Raw genomic sequence first — 20844 nt, 5'->3', positions numbered from 1 at the left:
GCTAGCTTCAATATTGCAGAAGTGACATTACATGAGCAATTTTGACCCATATATTTGACCTTGAAGGATGACCTTGACCTTTCACCACTCAAAATGTGCAGCTCCATGAGATACACATGCATGCCGAATATTAAGTTGCTATCTTCAATATTACAAAAGTATTCATAAAATTAGCGATTTGAGCCACATATATTTGACCTCTGACCTTGAAGGATGACATTGACCTTGACCTTTCACTACTCAAAATGTGCAGCTCCATGAGATGCACATGCATGCCAAATATCAAGTTGCTATCTTCAATATTGCAAAAGTACTCATAAAATGAGCGATTTTGGCCACATATATTTGACATCTGACCTTGAAGGATGACCTTGACCTTGACCTTTCACCACTCAAATTGTGCAGCTCCATGAGATACACATGCATGCCAGATATCAAGTTGCTATCTTGAATATTGAAATACTGCAAAAGTGTACATAAGATGAGCGATTTTGACCCATATATTTGACCTTTCACCTTGAAGGATGACCTTGACCTTGACCTTTTACCACTCAAAATGTGCAGCTCCATGAGATACACATGCATGCCAAATATCAAGTTCCTATCTTCAATATTGCAAAAGTTATTGCAAATGTTAAAGTTGGCGCAAACCAACCAACCAACAGACCAACCAACCAACAGACCAACAGACAGGGCAAAAACAATATGTCCCCCACTACTATAGTGGGGGACATAAAAACTATATATTATCAATGTACAAACAACTATCAATTCTATACACAATACTGCAGGAGTACCCTTTAACAAAACATATTTAAACCAGTAAAGGACATGCAAAAAGACAAACTAATAAAAAACAGTCAAAATTTCAATAAAACTGCTTTAATAAAAAATCCTAAACACTAACAAAGGTAAATTAACTCATTTTAAAAGTCTACTATCTTATATTCAAACAAATGCAAATTCTATTTAAAAAGCACAAAAACATAAACATACTATTTACACAATAAACAATAAATATGTTTGGTAAAACCTCGCAAATTTTTTATTACTCAACATTGATGCAAAAACAATCTTTTGAAAATATATGTTTTTGCATAGAAAACAAGGCAATGTAAGAATTTTAAACACACATAGAATGAAATTTGCACTAAGTTTAAATTCTATTAATGTAATCTATAAAATTAATTTAATAAAGTTTTTTACAAACATTAAATCAATTACACTTGGTTACTGCATATAAATGTCAAATTTTACTTTCATCCCAATCATACTAACAATGATACACTAAAGCACACACATTTACGAACCACAAACTAAATGACCATCAGGAACCATCCTAAAAAGCACAACAATATAGGTCTTGACCTACTTTCACATTGCCCCCTGAGGGCATGTGATCTGCGTTGGCTAGGGAACCAACCTTGGCCTCCACATTCCAGTCCAACTTTTCAGTATGTATCTATGTTAGCAGCAAGGTAATAGAGGAGGATCCAATAAATTTTAAGCAAAACTACATAAGCCCCGCTATGTGTAAAACAGGTTTAATGCATGACTTGTGCAAAAAGTGTTGTCCCAGATTAGCCTGTGCAGTCCAAACAGGGTAATCAGGGACAACTCTTTCCGTCTAAACTGGATTTATGTAAAGAAGGGTTTTCATTTAAACAAAAAATACAATAGAAGCAGAAAGTGACATTCCAGATTAGCCTGTGCTGACAGCCCAGGTTAATTTGGGACCACACTTAACGAATATGCATTGAGGCCCCTTTTGAAAGAGCAAGCCTCATTTATAGTATGTTTCACCAGTACTAAAGGACCTTTTTGTAAAAGGCCAACCTGTTTTGTTATCATCATTTACTTTCATCTACTAAACTGTCTTGAGCACGTTTACACTCTTCAAACAGCAAGTGTATATAAGTTTTATGTATATTCTCAACATCATGCTTGATTTTACATGACATAAAATATTGCATGACTAATACTATTCTCTATATTTTATCTTTTTTGCTTATTATGGTTATATTTGTGTAAGTAATAAATCTAATTTACAGGTTACAAATTAGAGAACCTTAAAAGAAATTAAGTACTTGGTATTAAGTGTACTAAAACAAATTGATTAGCAAATTTTCCAAAAACATAAAAAGATAGTACATGTACATCACATATTGTTTTATTGCAGCCACCAAGAGTTTGAAAAAAAGAAATCCCAATGTGCATGATTGTTGCCTATATATTAACCTGCACATCAACTTGAACAGATATGTATGTTAATGCGTGGCAGAACAAGTGTGACAAAATCCTTCTAGATATTGACCAGCGTCATGGGAAAATGGGTCTTATATGAAATGCGGCCAGCATAGTTCTTAGCCAGCCTAGGCAATCGCAAAGTCAAGCAAGGGTTTGTGGTCTTATTAATATTAGCAACAGTGTAGCTCCTGTGTGGATGCACAGGCTGGTCTGAAGCTATGATGAAAACAAATGGCATAGGACCCATTTTCGCATGACAGCCTCAAATTTAAACTAATTATCTTCATTTATTTTTTAATTTCAAAATGAACATGTATCAAGAGGAAGAATAAATGTATAAAAAGAACCTTCCAAGAACCTACATCATCACACTAAAAATCTAAGTACCATTATAGTAAAATACATTTTACAAACTCTTACGGGTGTTCAAAACAAGACACACAAATATTAGATTGTAACCATGGCCATGAAAACAAACACGTACTTTTACGTTACCACCTCCTGGTACATAAGATGCATTTTTCAATGACTGAACCCGAGACTCTGTCTTCCATTCCAATTTTTCACTTAATATCTGTCAACGAAACAATAACCCAAATATGGCGTTATTGAGATGTTGAAAATATTTTGAATGAAAGAGTTGATGAAGAAAAATGATAAATAATTATTCTGTTTTGTCTGTGTTTTTCTTCTGTTTAAAATGTGAAACAATTAGCAAATTAACTGATACTAGGCTCAAATAAAATCATGTAGAATGAAAGAAAGCCATTGAGTTTTAGTTTGTGAAAAATAAAAGCAATATCCCAAACTTAAATTACAGCAGTACTCAGATGGATGCTCTGCAATGTTGACTTTGTCAATGTGTGGTGAGACAAATGTTCATGTAAGGGCCAATTATCTAAGATACCTACTAAAGCTAAACAACATGAAAATGTCTGATTGTCTACCCAATAGGGATGGTGTGTATGAAGAGTAATTTAATTCTGATAATAAGTGTCAAAGATCAAAAGCTTAGAAGGAATTATTATTAAAAGGGCAGTGATTCCCTGTAAAATCAAATGGAGTCAAACGACCTTACAATATGCACGTGCCCACCCTAAAATGAAAGTATATATGACCTTTCATATTTCAATCACATACAAATAAGAATTCAGACGGATGGACACAGCAATGACTTTATCCTACCCATTTTCCGGGAGCATAAAATTAACCCATAATACAGAAAAAGTAAATACGTTGAATCAATATGGAATAATCACACCACCTCGTAGGTGTGAAAATTAATGTTCATTTGTTGCTTTTCAAGTTCCCTACGATAAATAAATCAGTAATAATTAAATAAACATTCACCTGAACATCTCCGCCACCTGGCTTGTGTTTGACCTTCTCCAGTGACCCCACTTTTGGTTTTGCAGAATCCTTGAAATCCAGCTTAATTGTCTCGATCTGATAAAAAAAAGGACTGCAGATATCAAGGTACCATACCCACTGACAAATGACAGCATTGTGATGCATGAAACAATATCTCAAGTGTGGCATCTATTGTAGCATAGGAGCCGTATAAAAAGCTGAGTTTGCATGGGACGCGAAGATTTACTCCTCATGGAATGCAAGATCATTTTCTATAAGATACAATCTTTTTTGGCACATACAAACACACAAACACTCAAACACACACAATAAAATAAAACAATCCATACTAATTCGTGACTTATCATTTACGATTCTTCAAAAGGCTTTTGTAGATCATTAATTTACAGTACATGCTATTGCAGGATTAGTCCAATTACTTTGAATTAACAACACATCAGTTCCTTGTGTCAATCTCGATTGTAATACAAAGCTGAACAAAGCCTGCAAGCTTTTTTCTGCTCTTTCCTTTAGAAATTCAAGTGTGACCTTCAATCATAAAAATGAAGGCAAAAAATAAACCTTCAAGTGTTACGGTGATCTACCACAGGGTGGGAAAGGCTCACACCTTGTGCACATATTAATAACCTAAACATTTCAATCAAGTTTCTTGAAACGTCTTCAAAGGATATAGGACATGTGCTGAAGACACAAAAATGATATGAGCAAACAGACAGAGGGATGGACAGACAAAGAGCAATCCTAACTACCCAATCCTGCTATGAAGTGGAGGGCTAAATACTTCATACAAATATTCAGCTCTTATTATTGTGTCTTTAAATTTTATTTCCACTGTTATAGTTTGATTTGTATGTTTCTTGTACCTTTTTGTCTCCACCCCCAGGTTTATGCTTCAAATTAGCTGTTGACCCAACTTTTGACTGTGCTTTAATCTCGATCTTTTGATCTAAAATCTGAAATTAAAGGGGGAAAACTCTTTAGTTACAAGTTGATTAATGAACAAAATATATCTGAGTTGTCCTTCTTGAAATGTTCACCTATTGTCTGTGGATTAAAGTATCACATTAATTTTCATACAATATCTTAATTAAGGCAACAATATAGTGTTTAAAAACACAATTATAAGCTTAAATGCAGCATAAATGAAGAAATTATATAAAATGATGCACTCAAATAAACAAAACCATTTAAAACAACAAACTTAAGTTAACACACACACAGCAATTTTTTATGGTTGACCAACTTATGCCATTATGCAGAAAACATATTAGTTTACACTGCACACTTTTGTTAGTTAACACAATGATGCAAAAATAAATAAAGCTTGGTGAAGTTATAAGATGTTCTAAAAATTATCTATTATAATGACTGTGGAAAGAAATGAAAATAGATAGATCAGCTAAGGAGGCCTGAATTATGAACTAAATTTTCTCAGGAAGGTCGTCTTTAAACATCAATACATTATATTAATGAAACCCTATACAGAAATAAGGTAAGACACTGTCATACATTTCTTAAAATGCATAAAAACTGAAAAATGCGATATATTCACATCAATTATTCTCTACTTTCATAATAGCTCTGCAGCGCCTGTTTTCTTTCTTAAATGACAAAGCAATTATAATGTGAGAAGCAAAGCACAGGTTTTTTGTAAGCATGTTTTGAGGAAACACTGGCGCAGAAATGACATTATCATAAAATCATGTAATCACTTAGCCTGGCATGTTGTGTTAATGTAGAGATTTGCAAAGCTCTATGACAAATAGGTGACTTCCACAGCTCTGGAATGAAAGCCATGTTTCCCTCAATTGACTTCACTGGCAATGCCAATATCTCTCAGAATTTGTGAGTTTTGTGTTCATGTGTTTCCAAAAATTGGTATGAGATATGCATTTGAATTAATTAGAATGCTTTCAATTTATAACTAATTAATACTGTAACATACTTTATCTGAAAAGTTTAAAAATAGCTCATGTTTATTCTAATCTTGTAGATGGATATTAACCCATTTATGCCTAGTGAACTCTCCCATCCTTCTTAATTGGATCAATTTATTTCCAAACTTGTCTAGTATATTTATTTCTATATTTAGAATATTTCTTATAGAAATTCCTTTAAGCAAACAGCGCAGACCCAGATGAGAAGCCGCATCATGCGGCGTCTCATCTGGGTATACGCTGTTTGCCAAGGCCTTTTTTCTAGACGCTAGGCATAAATGGATGAAATCAAAATCATCAGTTACTTGATTTAATATCATGTGGAAAAGAAGAGACAGCGGTGTGAAATAAAAAGCACAGAAAGAACACAAAAACTGCATCCCGGAAAATGTGCATTGTGATCACTTTGACATTCCCTCCGCGCGCTGTATGACTGACATTAGTTAGCGAGCCGACCCTTGATGTTGATGACCAATTAAGACGCTTACTCTGTATCTATAACACCAGTCACTTGAATCATCAATTCATCCATATACAATTCTTTCGTTACAAATTGTTAATTTATATTGCCTAAAATAGTATATATATATATATATATACCTGTATGTCATTGACCACGGTTTACTACATTGTGTATTATATGTTTGTGTACTCATGGGCTTAAAGCCTAATGTATTCTGAAATAAAACCATACTATGTTCATGTTTCATTCATTTTTTTCCATTATTAGTACATGTATAGTTTTATTTGATTATATTTCACTATGTTTATGGGGCGGGGGGTCTGCTCACTTTTTTTTATTAAAGGGATCTTTTCACGCTTTGGTAAATTGACAAAATTGAAAAAAGTTGTTTCAGATTCGCAAATTTTCGTTTTAGTTATGATATTTGTGAGGAAACAGTAATACTGAACATTTACCATGGTCTTATATAGCCATTATATGCATCTTTTGACGATTTTAAAACCTAAAAATTATAAAGCGTTGCAACGCGAAACGATTGAATAATTTGGATAGTTCTGTTTTTGTCGTTAAATTTTGTGAAACTACGAAGATTGCTTATATAAGGTATAAAATACGCCAAGCATGTGTACTCGGCGGAATAGCTCAGTAGGCTAAAGCGTTTTTACTTCAGGACTCTGGCAGGACTCCAGGGGTCACTGGTTCGAAACCTGCTCCGGGCAATGTTCTTTTCCTTTTTTTAATTTTATTCTTGATTTTTTACTGAAGCCTTTACGATCCAATGTTTACATTTATCAATATAAAGCATTTAATGAATGAATTAAAAAATGCCAAAATCTGTGAAAAGGCCCCTTTAAGATATTTATGTAAGTATTTTATTCTGCAATTAAGTCTGACTGACGATAACAAGACACTTTAAAGAAACGTAATAATTTTAAATTATGGGAAATAATGACTTCTCATAAAATACTTGAAAAAATGGTAAACTTTTTCATTAAATGGAAAAGCACAACAAAATGTGTCAGAAAGGCTGAATAATAAGTCGCCCTACTTTCACGTTACCACCGCCCGGGGTATGAGAGGCATTATCGAGTGAGCCGATACGAGACTTGCCTGACCACGACAGCCGTTCACTCATAACCTGGGGATAAAGCAAGCAGAACAGAGCAAATGAGTAAAGCAGTATTGAGATATGCCCATATTGATGAAGCATTTGTTAGGACAAAAATGCAACACCATGAGAAGCAGAGGAATGTAGAAATAGCAAATGAAGCATACAATGCTGTGAAATTGGTGAATAAGAATAATTATTTATTACTAAGGGACTTAAATAAATTGTTCAAATAATAAATTGAATTAATTTCTGAAACCTTTTTTCAAATATCAAGAATGACTAAGCTTAATCTGATTGGTCAAAGAATTTACCGAGAATATTCTTATATTTGGATTGGTCATTCTAAAGCACTTGATTGTGTCATGCCAAAGTAATGTTTAATATATATTCTGACAAGGCGCGATTCCAATTAACATTTTGGAAGCCAGAAATGAATCCACTAAGAACATACTCTGTACGTTCAAAGTAGCAATTTTATCATAAATTTTCTGATAACATAGCAAGTATCTCAAACTTTCAGTTATATTTATCTTAATATAATTACAAAACATTCCTGTAAGAAGTCATTTGACAATTTATACAGTTACATTATAAAGGCAATGTTTGAGTGTTAAGCATTCCATTCATGCAAATATATACCAGCTGTGCTCTTTGAAAAGGGGGTTTAATGTATGTGTGTAAAGTGTGCTGTCCCAGATTAGCCTGTGTAGTCCTCACTGGCCAATCAGGGACGACACTTTCCGCCTAAACTTGAATTTTGCTAAGAAGAGACTTTCTTCAAATGAAAAATATCATAAAAGCGGAAAGTGTTGTCCCTAATAAGCCTGTTCTGACTGCACAGGCTAATCCGGGACGACACTTTACACACCTGCATTAAATCCCCTTTTCACAGAGCACGGATTATATCTATCTTGAATCTAAAGCTAGTCTCATGCAATGCCTTTCAGGGGAAATGAAACTATCAGAAACAGATGCATATGAGAATCACTCTGATAAATGTGGCTTAATGCATGTGCTAAAGGTGTTGTCGCAGATTAGCCTGTGCAATCCGCACATGCTTATCAGGGAGGACACTTTCCTGTTTAATGATATTTTATGCTTAAAGGAAGTCTCTTCTAAGCAAAAATCCACTTTAATCGGAAAGTGTTGTCCAAGATTAGCCTGTTTAATTTGCACAGGCTAATTAATATAGGAAGACACTATATGTAGATGCATTAAGCCACGTTCTTTCGAGAGAGAGACTCATAAGCATATTAACTTTCATTTTCTGCATACTTAGAAAAGCAACATTTTATACAGCCAGCTATTCCCACTTTTCTAACAAAATAATTATGGTAACACAAAGATTTATCTCATAAACAGACTTCATCATTGAGTACGGAAAATTGAGGTAAAATTGTACCATCCCTATTTTTGAGATTTGAGAGTAAATTTTTAATGACTCTTACAGTGCTAAGTGTCAATATATATTCTCCCCTTTAAGTTTAAAAAGCAAATAACAACCAGGTTTGTCAAAGCAGCACACATATATTTTGTATACACATACATTTTCACACATAAATAAGATATAAATGTCACTCATCTAAAACTACACTTTGATATTTCACCATGTCACTTTCTGTTTCCTCATAGTCTAAACCATAATTGTTACTGGACGAATCCCAAAGCTGCTTTTCCATTTGTTGTTCATCCAGATCATATTCAGCAACATAAGGCTTCAAGTTTCTGTCTTCTTGTGAACATGGCACTTTCCTACTACCAAGCAATTGCTCCTTAAGAATCTTCAAAACAACATCCTCCTCATCATCTTTGCCAACATGTTTATTTCTATGTTCTGATTTATCCTCTTTTGTAATTTTACCAAGTGGTTCTTTGTCTAACCACTCAAACTCTTTCTTAAGAAAGGTATCGAAAATCTCATCCAATTTGCAACTGAAATCAGAAAAGCCCTGAATAATATCATCCCACTCAGTTTTTCTCTTTGTTTCCGAACCATTCATGACAACCTCATTCTCTTTTTCATCATCTGCATTTTGTTTATTCACATTCATATCATGTTTATCAGACATTGGATCACTACTTATGTCTGAAATTGTCATCATACTTTTGCTTCTATCAGTTTTAAGTAAAGCATGCACAGGTTTTGGGTTCAGTCTTTCAACACTTCCAAAATTTCTCTCAGAAAAACTCATCGAGTGCCCGAGCTTTTTCCTATCTTCCTCCTTAGACTTTTTTCCATATGGCCTGACTGAAATCCTCCAAGATCCAGTCCTAGAATCACCATCAGACTGTCTATTCTTCTGTAATGTCTTCAAAAAAGAATTTTCTTTATCTGCCATCCTTGCAAGCACAGTTCTTAATTCATCCACCATGTTTATTTTCTTTTCAACATCATCCGCAGTAATTCCATTTGACAAAGTTCGTCTGAAGGATTTTCTTTTTTCTTTCTTATGCACTCTCAACTGTTTGGTGTCTGCTTCAGACTTGATATCATCCATCAATGCAGACCATTTATTATCCTTATCCAGCTTTGAGTTTGAAAAACCCATGTCGGGTTTGGGTTTTTCATTCTCTACTTGCTTGAGTCCTTTGTTAGCTTTTCTGACAACACTATATCCAAACTGGTCATGTTCAATCTGACAATTCACATTTGTCTGACCTCCTGTTGGACATGTTTGGTTAATGTTATTTAAAGAGGTCTTACAGTCAGAATTATTTGATACATTTTCAGTACATAATCCACGGTCATAATCATTTACCGTAGATTTATCAGTACCTCTTGAAGTTACCTTTTCTGCCTGTTTAAACTTTATTTCTGCAAAACTTGTGAATGTTTCTTCAGAACTGTCAGTATCCTGGGCATCAGGTACTTCATCATAGACATACCCATCATTGACATATCCAGTAAAGATATCATCTCGATCTGGAGACCACTGTTGATTATATTCTTCATCCTTTTTATTTAATTCATTTTTGGACCATGATGGAGTGATTTCTTCTGGAGAAGCTTTGAAGTGACTGCCATGTTTTTTAATACTTCCAAGAACAGTATATTGTGATTCATTTTCAAATGTGTCTGCCTTTTCAACTGTAGGTTCTTCCTCTTCAAGATCTAGTTTTTGATAGTTGTTAACCACAGCCTCCTTTCTTCTGTTGTTGTCACTGCTGTGCGCTGATATCCAAGTTAGACCTTCCTCATTAACAAACGCCATGTTGATCTCTCCATTATCAGAATGGTCATTGCCTTCAAACAAACTTTCACTAGTTTCTGTGTCAACTGTCATGGTGTCTTCTGAATCATTGTCTACCATATTTTGTAAGCAAGAGGAGTCAACAAATGTTTCCTGATGTATATTGTTACTGGCTTGTTCATTATTTATTCCACTGTATTGCGATCGGGGTCTTTGATTAAAAGATGCTTCTTTTGTATTACCTCCATGCTCGATGTGACCATTTGTATCGATATCATTTCTGTGTATAATTGGACTGTGCTTTCTCAGTTTCTTTGGTAATTCTGGTACAAGGCTATCATCAGGAACAGGAATGTGTGTTGTATTTACATTACGTATAAAGGAAGACTTAGCTGCAACCCATTCACCTCCTTTAATATTAGCACGTTGACTTCGCTTACTTTGCTTCACTCGATCTCGGTCTAATGTTAACCCATAATATCCAAAATGCTTCATCATTTGTTCTATTTCTAAATCCTCCCTTTTGGTTTTAACAAATCCTGTTCTATTCATTTTTTTTCTTTTAAAAGAACTTGTCCTTTTGCGCTTGACCACATTCCCTGAATACATTATATGTCTTGTGTCACTGACTTCTGGTTCCTTGATCTTAAGTCCAAACAAACCTTTAACTTTCTGCAAAACTCCGCTATCAGACTTTGAAGATTCTGGTTCTTGCAGACTGGGCTCTGCTTTTGGAATTTCTTGTCTATTGAGGTACCTTAAGCAACTAATACCTTCATCAGTAATAAAATCGTCTTTCACTTTATCTTTATTACCTTGAAACGAAACAATTTCAGCTTTTATATCTGGTGTATCATCATTATCAACATTATCATAGTCCATCAACTCATCATCCAAACCATTGCAATTTATTGTACATTTCAAAGGAAGTCTGTCTGAGCTTACTTTCAAATCCATTTCTACACTTGTTAGCCGTCTAGTCAGAAACAATGGCATTTGCTTTTCAACAGTGCCTGGCAAAGCTATATTAAAGTCACTTTTCCATTTCCGATCCAATCGCTTCAATTGTTTTGATGGTACTGGCAACTTGTTCTCAACAGCATCATTATATGTTGTTATGTTCTCTAACATGTCATCTAAAGCTTCCAATAGTTCTCGTTCTTCTTTGTCTAACAGAATAGTATCTTCAGCAAAGTGAGGACCGTCTGCAGTCTCTTTATCAATTCCATTCCCATTTTTGTATTTCATTTCTTCTTCCTGTGTTCCATCTCCAGACAAATTGTCATAATCAGGACCTTCTTCTTCTTCCTCCTCCTCTAAATCATTTTTCTCATCAGAGTTAGGTTCAATTACACCTAGACACACAGCACCACTGTTGGTCACATCTGCTGTGAGGTTGATCTCTTCAATTGGAAAACTAGGCACACTCTGAACTGGAGAATTAGCATTAAAAATTTCCATATTCACATAATCATTTCTATTCTTGAAAGGGCTTGTGACATGCAGTCCATAGGAACCATTTCCAATATCTTGAAATCGTACTGCAAAATTTGACTGCTTAATAAAAGATTTGTTTCTTTTTGCTTCACACTTTTGATCTGTCTCAGCACTCAATTCTGCAGCTAAAATGGTGGCCCGCCTCTTGAGTTCCTGACGATTAGACTGGTTTCCTGCACTCAACTGAGAGACGGGGACAGGTTCCATGGCTATCAGCTGATAGGTGGGTACCGGCTCCATAGTAATCTCAACTTCCTGCTTTGTAGGAATTTTATATTTCTCAGTATTGAATGAGAATTGATGTCCTGTGTTCAACTGTTCCATTTCCTGAAATGAAGCATCACATTGTTTCAGATCAAGATTTAATTCATTAGTAGAATTAATTGTTATACATGTGACTATTGCATATTATAATAACAATGGGATTGTTATTTTTAATGTGTTAAATTATGATTGCTAAAGACAGAATACGACACATTTTTTACAAAAATTATAATTCCATCAAATACTTTTTCACACACTTTACCTGATCAATCTCTGCTGCAAGATCTAGGTCATCACCCAGGACTTCAATTTCATCTTCTTCTTGGTGCTTTAATAACAAATAACAATTACCGGTACTGTAGCAATTAAATACTTATCTTATAAAATAGTATATTGAAACTCGATAGGGTTATTGTACAAGTTCAATTTTGTTTTCATATATTCACTATCAAACATTGACATTTGTAAACAGAGAAAGACAAAATCAAAATATGAATGCAGCCTTATTTGAATGTATTTTATTGTCACAAGGATGGCTTTAAAGTTTCACTTCCGCTATATTATAGAAATAGATTAACAATTTTTTTTTAAATAAACCTATTAAATGTAAGTTGCATTTTTATCATTAAAGATATAGAACAGTGAAGCAGTTAATAACACACAGTTCACTCAATTACACAGCATGCAGGTTTATAACAATGTCATGCATTATAATTTTACAGTCAAACATATATTTGTTAAAACTCATGCAAAAAGCTTCTAAGTGCTATCATTGTCTTTATCTTTACTTCCAATTTAAATTATTTTGAACTTACCTCATACTGTGGACTTCGTCAAAACTGTACAACATCCTTCGTTGTTCATAATTGTTTTGAACAAGTCTCAAAAATCTTTCTCAAGTATTAAGTACTTAAGGAAGGACAACCATTTGCCTTCAATATTCTACAGCAATTCCCCAAAACACCACATACATTTCAAACTTGAAATGACAAACCATATTCAGCGTTTAAAATATTATAAACTATAATCAATACTTCTGTCGATGACAAATTTACAGATATTTTTGAGACAATGCCATAGCGTATTTATCAAAGAGATATTTGAATTTATTGAATGCTTCATATATTATTTTTAATTGAAGACTTCAGTCTTTAAAGTCTTGTTAACCAGACCATCACTTTATCATGGTTCTTGTTATATGGCCTTTTCATTTCTATATGGCTTAACTGTTTGTTTTCTTGGACATACGTTTGTTTGTTATATACCCTATGTCAACTGTTCAGTCTTTTTAGTATTTTTAACATATTAACAGACCATCATTATATCATGATTCTTGTGATATGGCCTTTCTTAGTTCTAATACATGGCTCAACAGTTTGTTTGTTTTTTGGAAGTAAATGTGTTTGTTATATACCCTATAATGTCAACAGTTATTCTTAACCAATTTCAAATATAAAGTATATTACATTTAACATATTATTTAATGAACTTATTTTAATTATTTTTTCAAAATATTCTATAAAAGTTTATTCTTACCATTATGAAAACCAAAATCATAAACATGTTGCATCATTCATTAGAATCATTACATATTACAGTCCACTCTCGTTATCTCGACATCGGATATCTCGATATTCTCGATATGTCGAAGTAAGCTCAATGTCCCAACTTTTTTCCTCTTTATCTATATAAATAAACATCTACATTTATACATATCTCGATTTTCGTTATGTCAAATAATTTGATATCTCGATATAAAATTTTGTCCCGAGTCCCGATTTTACATGTATTTACTGTTGTTTATCTCGAAGTGCGAATAACTGTTCCAGTGTCAGCAAAAGGTGAGAATTTTTTTCTTTCATACTTCACCGTCCCGCTTTGCCCGGCTGCTCCCGATACTGTGCGGTAGGAAATTGATCCGTTAATTGCATCAATTGCATCAATAATCACACGTGTGTAATGTCGTTAGCCATTAACACTTGAATAAGACCTGTCACTTAAACTGTCACTTTAACATCAATAAACTGCAATTAATACACAGCCTGCAGAAAGGCCGAAATACATTTTGTTTTTACAAACAACATTCCAAAATGCATTGAGTTATATTTTACTAATAATCGATTGAACTTTGCATTTCAAACTACAAAATGTACATGTACATTTCAGTATTCCGGAACATGATTTACGCATGTTCAGATGGAAAACCCTCATCTTAATTGGACGTCAATTGCATCATAACTTTAAATAGCAACATTACCAGATGTTTACTCGACAGTTTAGAAAAATCATAACCGCATGTGTTCATGCAATTCTGTTATACTTAAAACGTCATTTTAAGCATTTAAATAGCAAAATTAATCGTGCCTCGTAAACACGCGTATATATCAGGTAGAGAGTATTATTCCACACGGTGACAGCTTTAGTTAGACCACTTAGCAAGATGTTAAACACAAGGTAAATTTTCGTCTCATTTTTCTTTGAAAACGCCTAATCGGATATCTCGGATCTCTTGTTATCTCGATATTTTTTCTTGTTTCCACCGACTTCGAGATAACGAGAGTGGACTGTATAAACAAAAACAAGAGATGTGTTTGTCAGAAACACAATGCCCCCTACTGCGTCGCTTTGATTTATTTAATTTTTTTATCATTTGGCAGGTACAAATAATTATCTCCCTTTAAAGCTTATTACTTCCCTTGGATTTGTTTTTTTGACCTTTGACCTTGAAGGATGACCTTGACCTTTCACCACTCAAAATGTGCAGTTCCATGAGATACACATGCATGCCAAATATCAAGTTGCTATCTTCAATATTGCAAAAGTTATGACCAAGGTTAAAGTTTTGGTTAAAGTTTTGGGACACTCACACACACACACACAGACACATACAATGACAGACAGGCCAAAAACAATATACCCCCGATCATTCGATCCGGGGGCATAAAAAGAGAATTATGTAACCTCCAGTTGCCCGTCTAGAAGTCTTGGACTACAATAAACAATGATCATTACATGCTACATGTGGTAACATCAAACATACTTTAACGTTGCCACCGCCTGGGGAATGTGTGACGTTCTTCAGACTGCCCACCTTGGATTCCGTTTCCCAATTCAATTTCCGAGATTCAATCTACATTTGGGAAAGAAAAAAGAAAGAAAAACTTCCTAAGGCACAGCATAGCTCCCTTAAAACATTTTTATACACAATTTATGACGTGCAATGCAAACATACATAAATTCTACGCTAATTTTTTATTTCTTACCATTTTTTTATTTTATTAATCTGCTTTAAAACAATTTTTTCATTTATGTTTCCACAGAAATGGAAGCACTTTCTCCATAGAATAAAAGAAAATTTTGACAGAAGTTTGTAAGGAATAAATACCAGATTCCTGTTGGCAACCTGTCATGTAAATTGTCAATTATTGCAATTATTTAAGAGCTTCACCATGCATATATTTGACCTTTGGCCTTTAGTGTGAACCTTTGCCTGAATGGTGGAAACACTTCTACACATGGTGAAAAATTGTAAATTATTTTTAAATTGCATAATTAAAATTAACTTTAATTTCAGACTAGCTATTTGCTTAAGTCAACCTTTGACCTATAAGCTGGGCCTTGACCTTGAGATAAAAAGACTGTTGTTTTACAAGACAAACAGTCCCAACATGGTGAACAATTGCGGTAAATGATTTTAAAATTGCATGATGAATGATGCTACAGTCCAGACAAGCTGTTTTATGTAATTTTAATATTTGACTTGATCTAGACCTTGAGGTAAGAAGACTGTTGTTATAGAAGACAAACAGTCTCAACATGGTGAACAATTGTGCTAAGCTATTTTAATTGCATGATGAATGACGAGGTAACAGTCAGGACAAGCTATTCAATTGTCAAAGTGAACTTTTAACTTTAAGTGTTACATTGTCTGTTGAAGTAGGAGACTGCTGTTACACATGACAAATTTGACCTCAAAGAGTGACATTGACCATTGATGTACGCAGACAGGTTGTCATATTATGGTGAACATGTGTGCCAAGTTATTTTAAAATTTCCTCATGAATGACAAAAATACAGTCAAGTAAAGCTCTCACGCAGGCAGGCACATCCACTTGACCACTGTGACTGCTATATCTAGCTTTGACCACTGACTGCTATATCAAGCTTTGACCACTGTGACTGCTATATCAAGCTTTGACCACTGTGACTGCTATATCTAGCTTTGACCACTATGCCTGCTATATCTAGCTTTGAGCACTGTGACTGCTATATCTAGCTTTGACCACTGTGACTGCTATATCTTGCTTTGACCACTGTGATATCTATATCCAGCTTCGACCACTGCGACTGCTATATGAAGCTTTGACAACTGTGACTGCTATATCTAGCTTTAACCACTGTGATTGCTATACCTAACTTTGACCACGGTGACTGCTGTACTGAGCTTTGACCACTGTGACTGCTATATCAAGCTTTGACCACTGTGACTGCTATATCTAGCTGTGACCACTGTGACTCCTCTATCGATCTTTGACCACTGTGACTTCTATATCTAGCTTTGACCACTGTGACTGCTATATCAAGCTTTGACAACTGTGACTGCCATATCTAGCTTTGACCACTGTGATTGCAATTTCTAGCTATGACCACTGTGACTGCTGTATTTAGCTTTGACCACTGTGACTGCTATATCAAGCTTTGACCACTGTGACTGTTTTATCTAGCTTTAATCACTGTGATTGCCATATCTAGTTTGACCACATGTGTCTAATGTATCAAGCTTTGACCACTGTGACTGCTATATCTAGCTTTAACCACTATGACTGCTGTATCAAGCTGTTATCCCTGTGACTGCTGTATTGAGCTTTGACCACTCTGACTGCTATATCAAGCTTCAACCACTGTGACTGCCATATCTAGCTTTGACCACTGTGATTGCAATATCTAGCTTTGACCACTGCGACTGCTGTATTGAGCTTTGACCACTGTGACTGCTATATCAAGCTTTTGCCACTGTGACTGCTATATCTAGCTTTAATCACTGTGACTGCTATATCTAGCTTTGACCACTATGACTGCTGTATCAAGCTTTGACCACTGTGACTGCTATATCTAGCTTTAACCACTGTGACTGCTGTATCGAGCTTTGACCCATGTGACTGTTGTATGCAGCTTTGACACATGTTACTTCTGTATCGAGCCTTGACCACTGTGACTGCTATATCTAGCTTTGACCACTGTGACTGCTATATCTAGCTTTTACCACTGTGACTTCTGTATTGAGCTTTGACTGCTGTGACTGCTATAGCTAGCTTTGACCACTGTGATTGCTATATCTAGCTTTGACCACTGTTACTGCTGTATCGAGCTTTGACCACTGTGACTGCTGTATTTATTTTTGACAACTGTGACTCCTGGATCTAGCTTTGACCACTGTGACTGCTATATCTAGCTTTGACCACTGTGACTGCTGTATTGAGCTTTGACCACTGTGACTGCTGTATTTATTTTTGACAACTGTGACTGCTGTATCTAGCTTTGACCACTGTGACTGCTATATCTAGCTTTGACCACTGTGACTGCTGTATCAAGCTTTGACCACTGTGACTGCTATATCTAGCTTTAACCACTGTGACTGCTGTATGGAGCTTTGACCCATGTGACTGTTGTATGTAGCTTTGACACCTGTTACTTCTGTATCGAGCCTTGACCACTGTGACTGCTATATCTAGCTTTGACCACTGTGACTGCTATATCTAGCTTTTACCACTGTGACTTCTGTATTGAGCTTTGACCGCTGTGACTGCTATAGCTAGCTTTGACCACTGTGATTGCTATATCTAGCTTTGACCACTGTTACTGCTGTATCGAGCTTTGACCACTGTGACTGCTGTATTTATTTTTGACAACTGTGACTCCTGTATCTAGCTTTGACCACTGTGACTGCTATATCTAGCTTTGACCACTGTGACTGCTGTATCGAGCTTTGACCACTGTGACTGCTGTATTTATTTTTGACAACTGTGACTGCTGTATCTAGCTTTGACAACTGTGACTGCTATATCTAGCTTTGACCAATGTGACTTCTGTATTGAGCTTTGACCGCTGTGACTGCTATTATCAAGCTCTGATAACTGTGACTCCTTTATCTAGCTTTGACCACTGTTACTGTTGTATCGAGCTTTGACCACAGTGACTGCTGTATTTATTTTTGACAACTGTGACTGCTGTATTTAGCTTTGACCACTGTGACTGCTATATCTAGCTTTGACCACTGTGACTGCTGTATTGAGCTTTGACCACTGTGACTGCTGTATTGAGGTTTGACAACTGTGACTGCTATATCTACCTTTGACCACTGTGACTGCTATATCTAGCTTAGACCCGTGTGACTGCCTTATCGAGCTATTGGCGTGTACGGACCTAAATAAATGTGTAAACATTTCACCAGCAGAATACTTTAACAATTATCTTTAGACTAGTATGAATTTTGTTCTTTCAAAAAACATGAAATATTGTTATTTAAATACATGTTATTTCTGTGATGACAAAAAAAACTGTTTTTCTTAAAAAATAAAGAAATTGTAATTAGATATGTTACATATTTTTAAGTTTATGATTTATACAAATGTGCAATCTACAGCCATCAAACATTATGTCCCACCACCATCACACAATTACATACACACTCATATATCACATGTAATTAACATAGTATGCTATAAAGCAATTTACAAAATGACCCATATAAGGGTTCATACACATAAGTTATGATTTTTTCTTATTATTTTAAACTGCCTTCAAAGCTTATGTTTATTTTGCATGATTAGCTAGACATGTAACTATTAACTGGTTTAGTGTTGAAACATTCTTCAAACGCTTTGTCATCAACAGATAAACCATTATTTTCTGTTCACAAACAATTATAATATGTCTCATTGAAGTGAAAATCATTTGCTGTTTTTCTAACAAAAGCAGCCTTATGAAACTTCTGACTCAGTTACAAGCAAAGTAATTATGCCACTATGAAATATTTAAGCTTAAAAATAAAACTTAACCACACTACAATATTTCAAAACTGAACAGATATCAGGTTACTATGGTCACCACGTTTTTACCCACAAGTCTCCATAGAGACAAACAATGGTCACCCTATACCTCACAGCAGTGCATATCATAAATAATTAGCGGCATGCAAAGCAGCAATTTATCTTCTTACAAATCAATGATCAAGAAATAAAATACAATTATGGTTCTCTTATAAAACTAAACTTTTGAATGTCAAACTCAGTCAAATCTTACTATAACGTCTTCAATTATTCATAATTGAATAAAATAACAATAAAATGGGTACCTGATCTAACACAATGAAAGTATTCCCACAGCTATGAAAATACAAAAATAATCTGCATAACACAGATATCTCAAATAGTATTTTAACAAGAGATATGTCTGTTAGAAACACAATGCCCCCTATTGTGTCGCTTTGAAATAAAATTTCAATATATCATTTGGCAGGTTTAGAAATTAACTCCCTTTTAAAGCTTATTACTTCCCTTGGAGTGTATTTTTTGACTTTTGACCTTGGAGGATAACCTTGACCTTTCACCACTCAAAATGTGCAGCTTCATGAAATACACATGCATGCCAAATATCAAGTTGCTATCTTCAATATTGCAAATGTTATGGCCAATGTTAAAGTTTTCGGACGGACGGACGCACGGACTGACGGACGGTTCAACTGCTATATGCCACCCTACCGGGGGCTTAAAAACATCTTAACATAGCCTATCAAATATTGTACCTTTTTATCGCCACCTTTGGGCTTATGATGAATTTTCTCTTTGGATCCCACTTTACTTTGCACATTAGAGAAGTCAACTTTTGCATCTAAAACCTTGACCTGAAATAATTAATTAGACTATTTTTTGTTTTACAAGAACATATTTATATATGCATGTCACCTTAACATTACAGCTTTAAATAAACATATTAATGGTGCAGCATTGAATGCAAATAATACAAGGCACTGAATCAAATCATTACATTGATTACATAGGTCAAATGATTCTATGCAGTTGTAAAATTTCAGAACCACTTCATTTATTACAATGATATTAACTTCATAAATCTAAATACTGCTAGAGTTTCATTATTCCTATATTCTATCATTATAATTCAGGTTATTTACAAGTTTCTTTATTAATGGTTTGGCTTTGATTTCATGTCAATATAATAACTAAATGATTTAAAATTGTATGTTTATTATCTTAATAGATTTTATGTCAAAGAAATCAGAATGAAAGTGGCAAAACTGCGCAATATTTAATTTCAATTTCATTTGTTAACAGAAAAAAACTTTAGAATAAAATGCAATAATTATTTTCTCAATATATTAAAGTATATAAGTTCAACTCAAGAATCAATGATGAACATGTATTATACACAGAAAAAAATACACTTGATGTTCAAAAACTTTGTTGCATTGAGGAATTTTTTTCTTCTGCACTAAATGATGTTGCTTAGTTACCATTTTAAACAGTAAATGTGTTTTAATTAATCAAGCAGCCAGGCCTCTACTCACATTTCCTCCCCCAGGTGTATGGGAAGCGTTTTTCAGCGAGTTGATTTTTGATTGCACGGCTTTCAGGTTTGGGGTAGGAGGTTTAGGGGTTACTGGCGACAGCTCTGAAAGGAACATCACATACAAATTAGCCACATCTTGCAAACATGGGCCTATTGAAATATCCAAAATGTGCATCT

General features: G+C 34.6%; 1 protein-coding gene across 5 annotated transcripts in view; it reads right to left on the bottom strand.

The window, feature by feature from the left end:
• LOC127859329 (microtubule-associated protein 4-like) overlaps positions 1–20844 on the bottom strand; it is an 87488-nt gene that overhangs the window by 32233 nt on the left and 34411 nt on the right. For 4 of the 5 annotated variants that reach the window (XM_052396666.1, XM_052396664.1, XM_052396665.1 and 1 more), the window contains exons 6-10: positions 20666–20769; positions 19886–19984; positions 15122–15211; positions 4482–4571; positions 3598–3693 (exon numbers count right to left, since the gene is read on the bottom strand). In XM_052396666.1, the coding sequence (XP_052252626.1) occupies positions 3598–3693; positions 4482–4571; positions 15122–15211; positions 19886–19984; positions 20666–20769 (479 nt within the window). The remainder of the gene's footprint in view (positions 1–3597; positions 3694–4481; positions 4572–15121; positions 15212–19885; positions 19985–20665; positions 20770–20844) is intronic. The other variant, XM_052396668.1, reaches the window with a different exon arrangement.

This window comes from Dreissena polymorpha, chromosome 15 (assembly GCF_020536995.1).
Source record: "Dreissena polymorpha isolate Duluth1 chromosome 15, UMN_Dpol_1.0, whole genome shotgun sequence".
In the NCBI taxonomy this organism is placed as follows: Eukaryota; Metazoa; Mollusca; class Bivalvia; order Myida; family Dreissenidae; genus Dreissena; species Dreissena polymorpha.
This window is presented reverse-complemented; position numbering and strand designations above follow the sequence as displayed.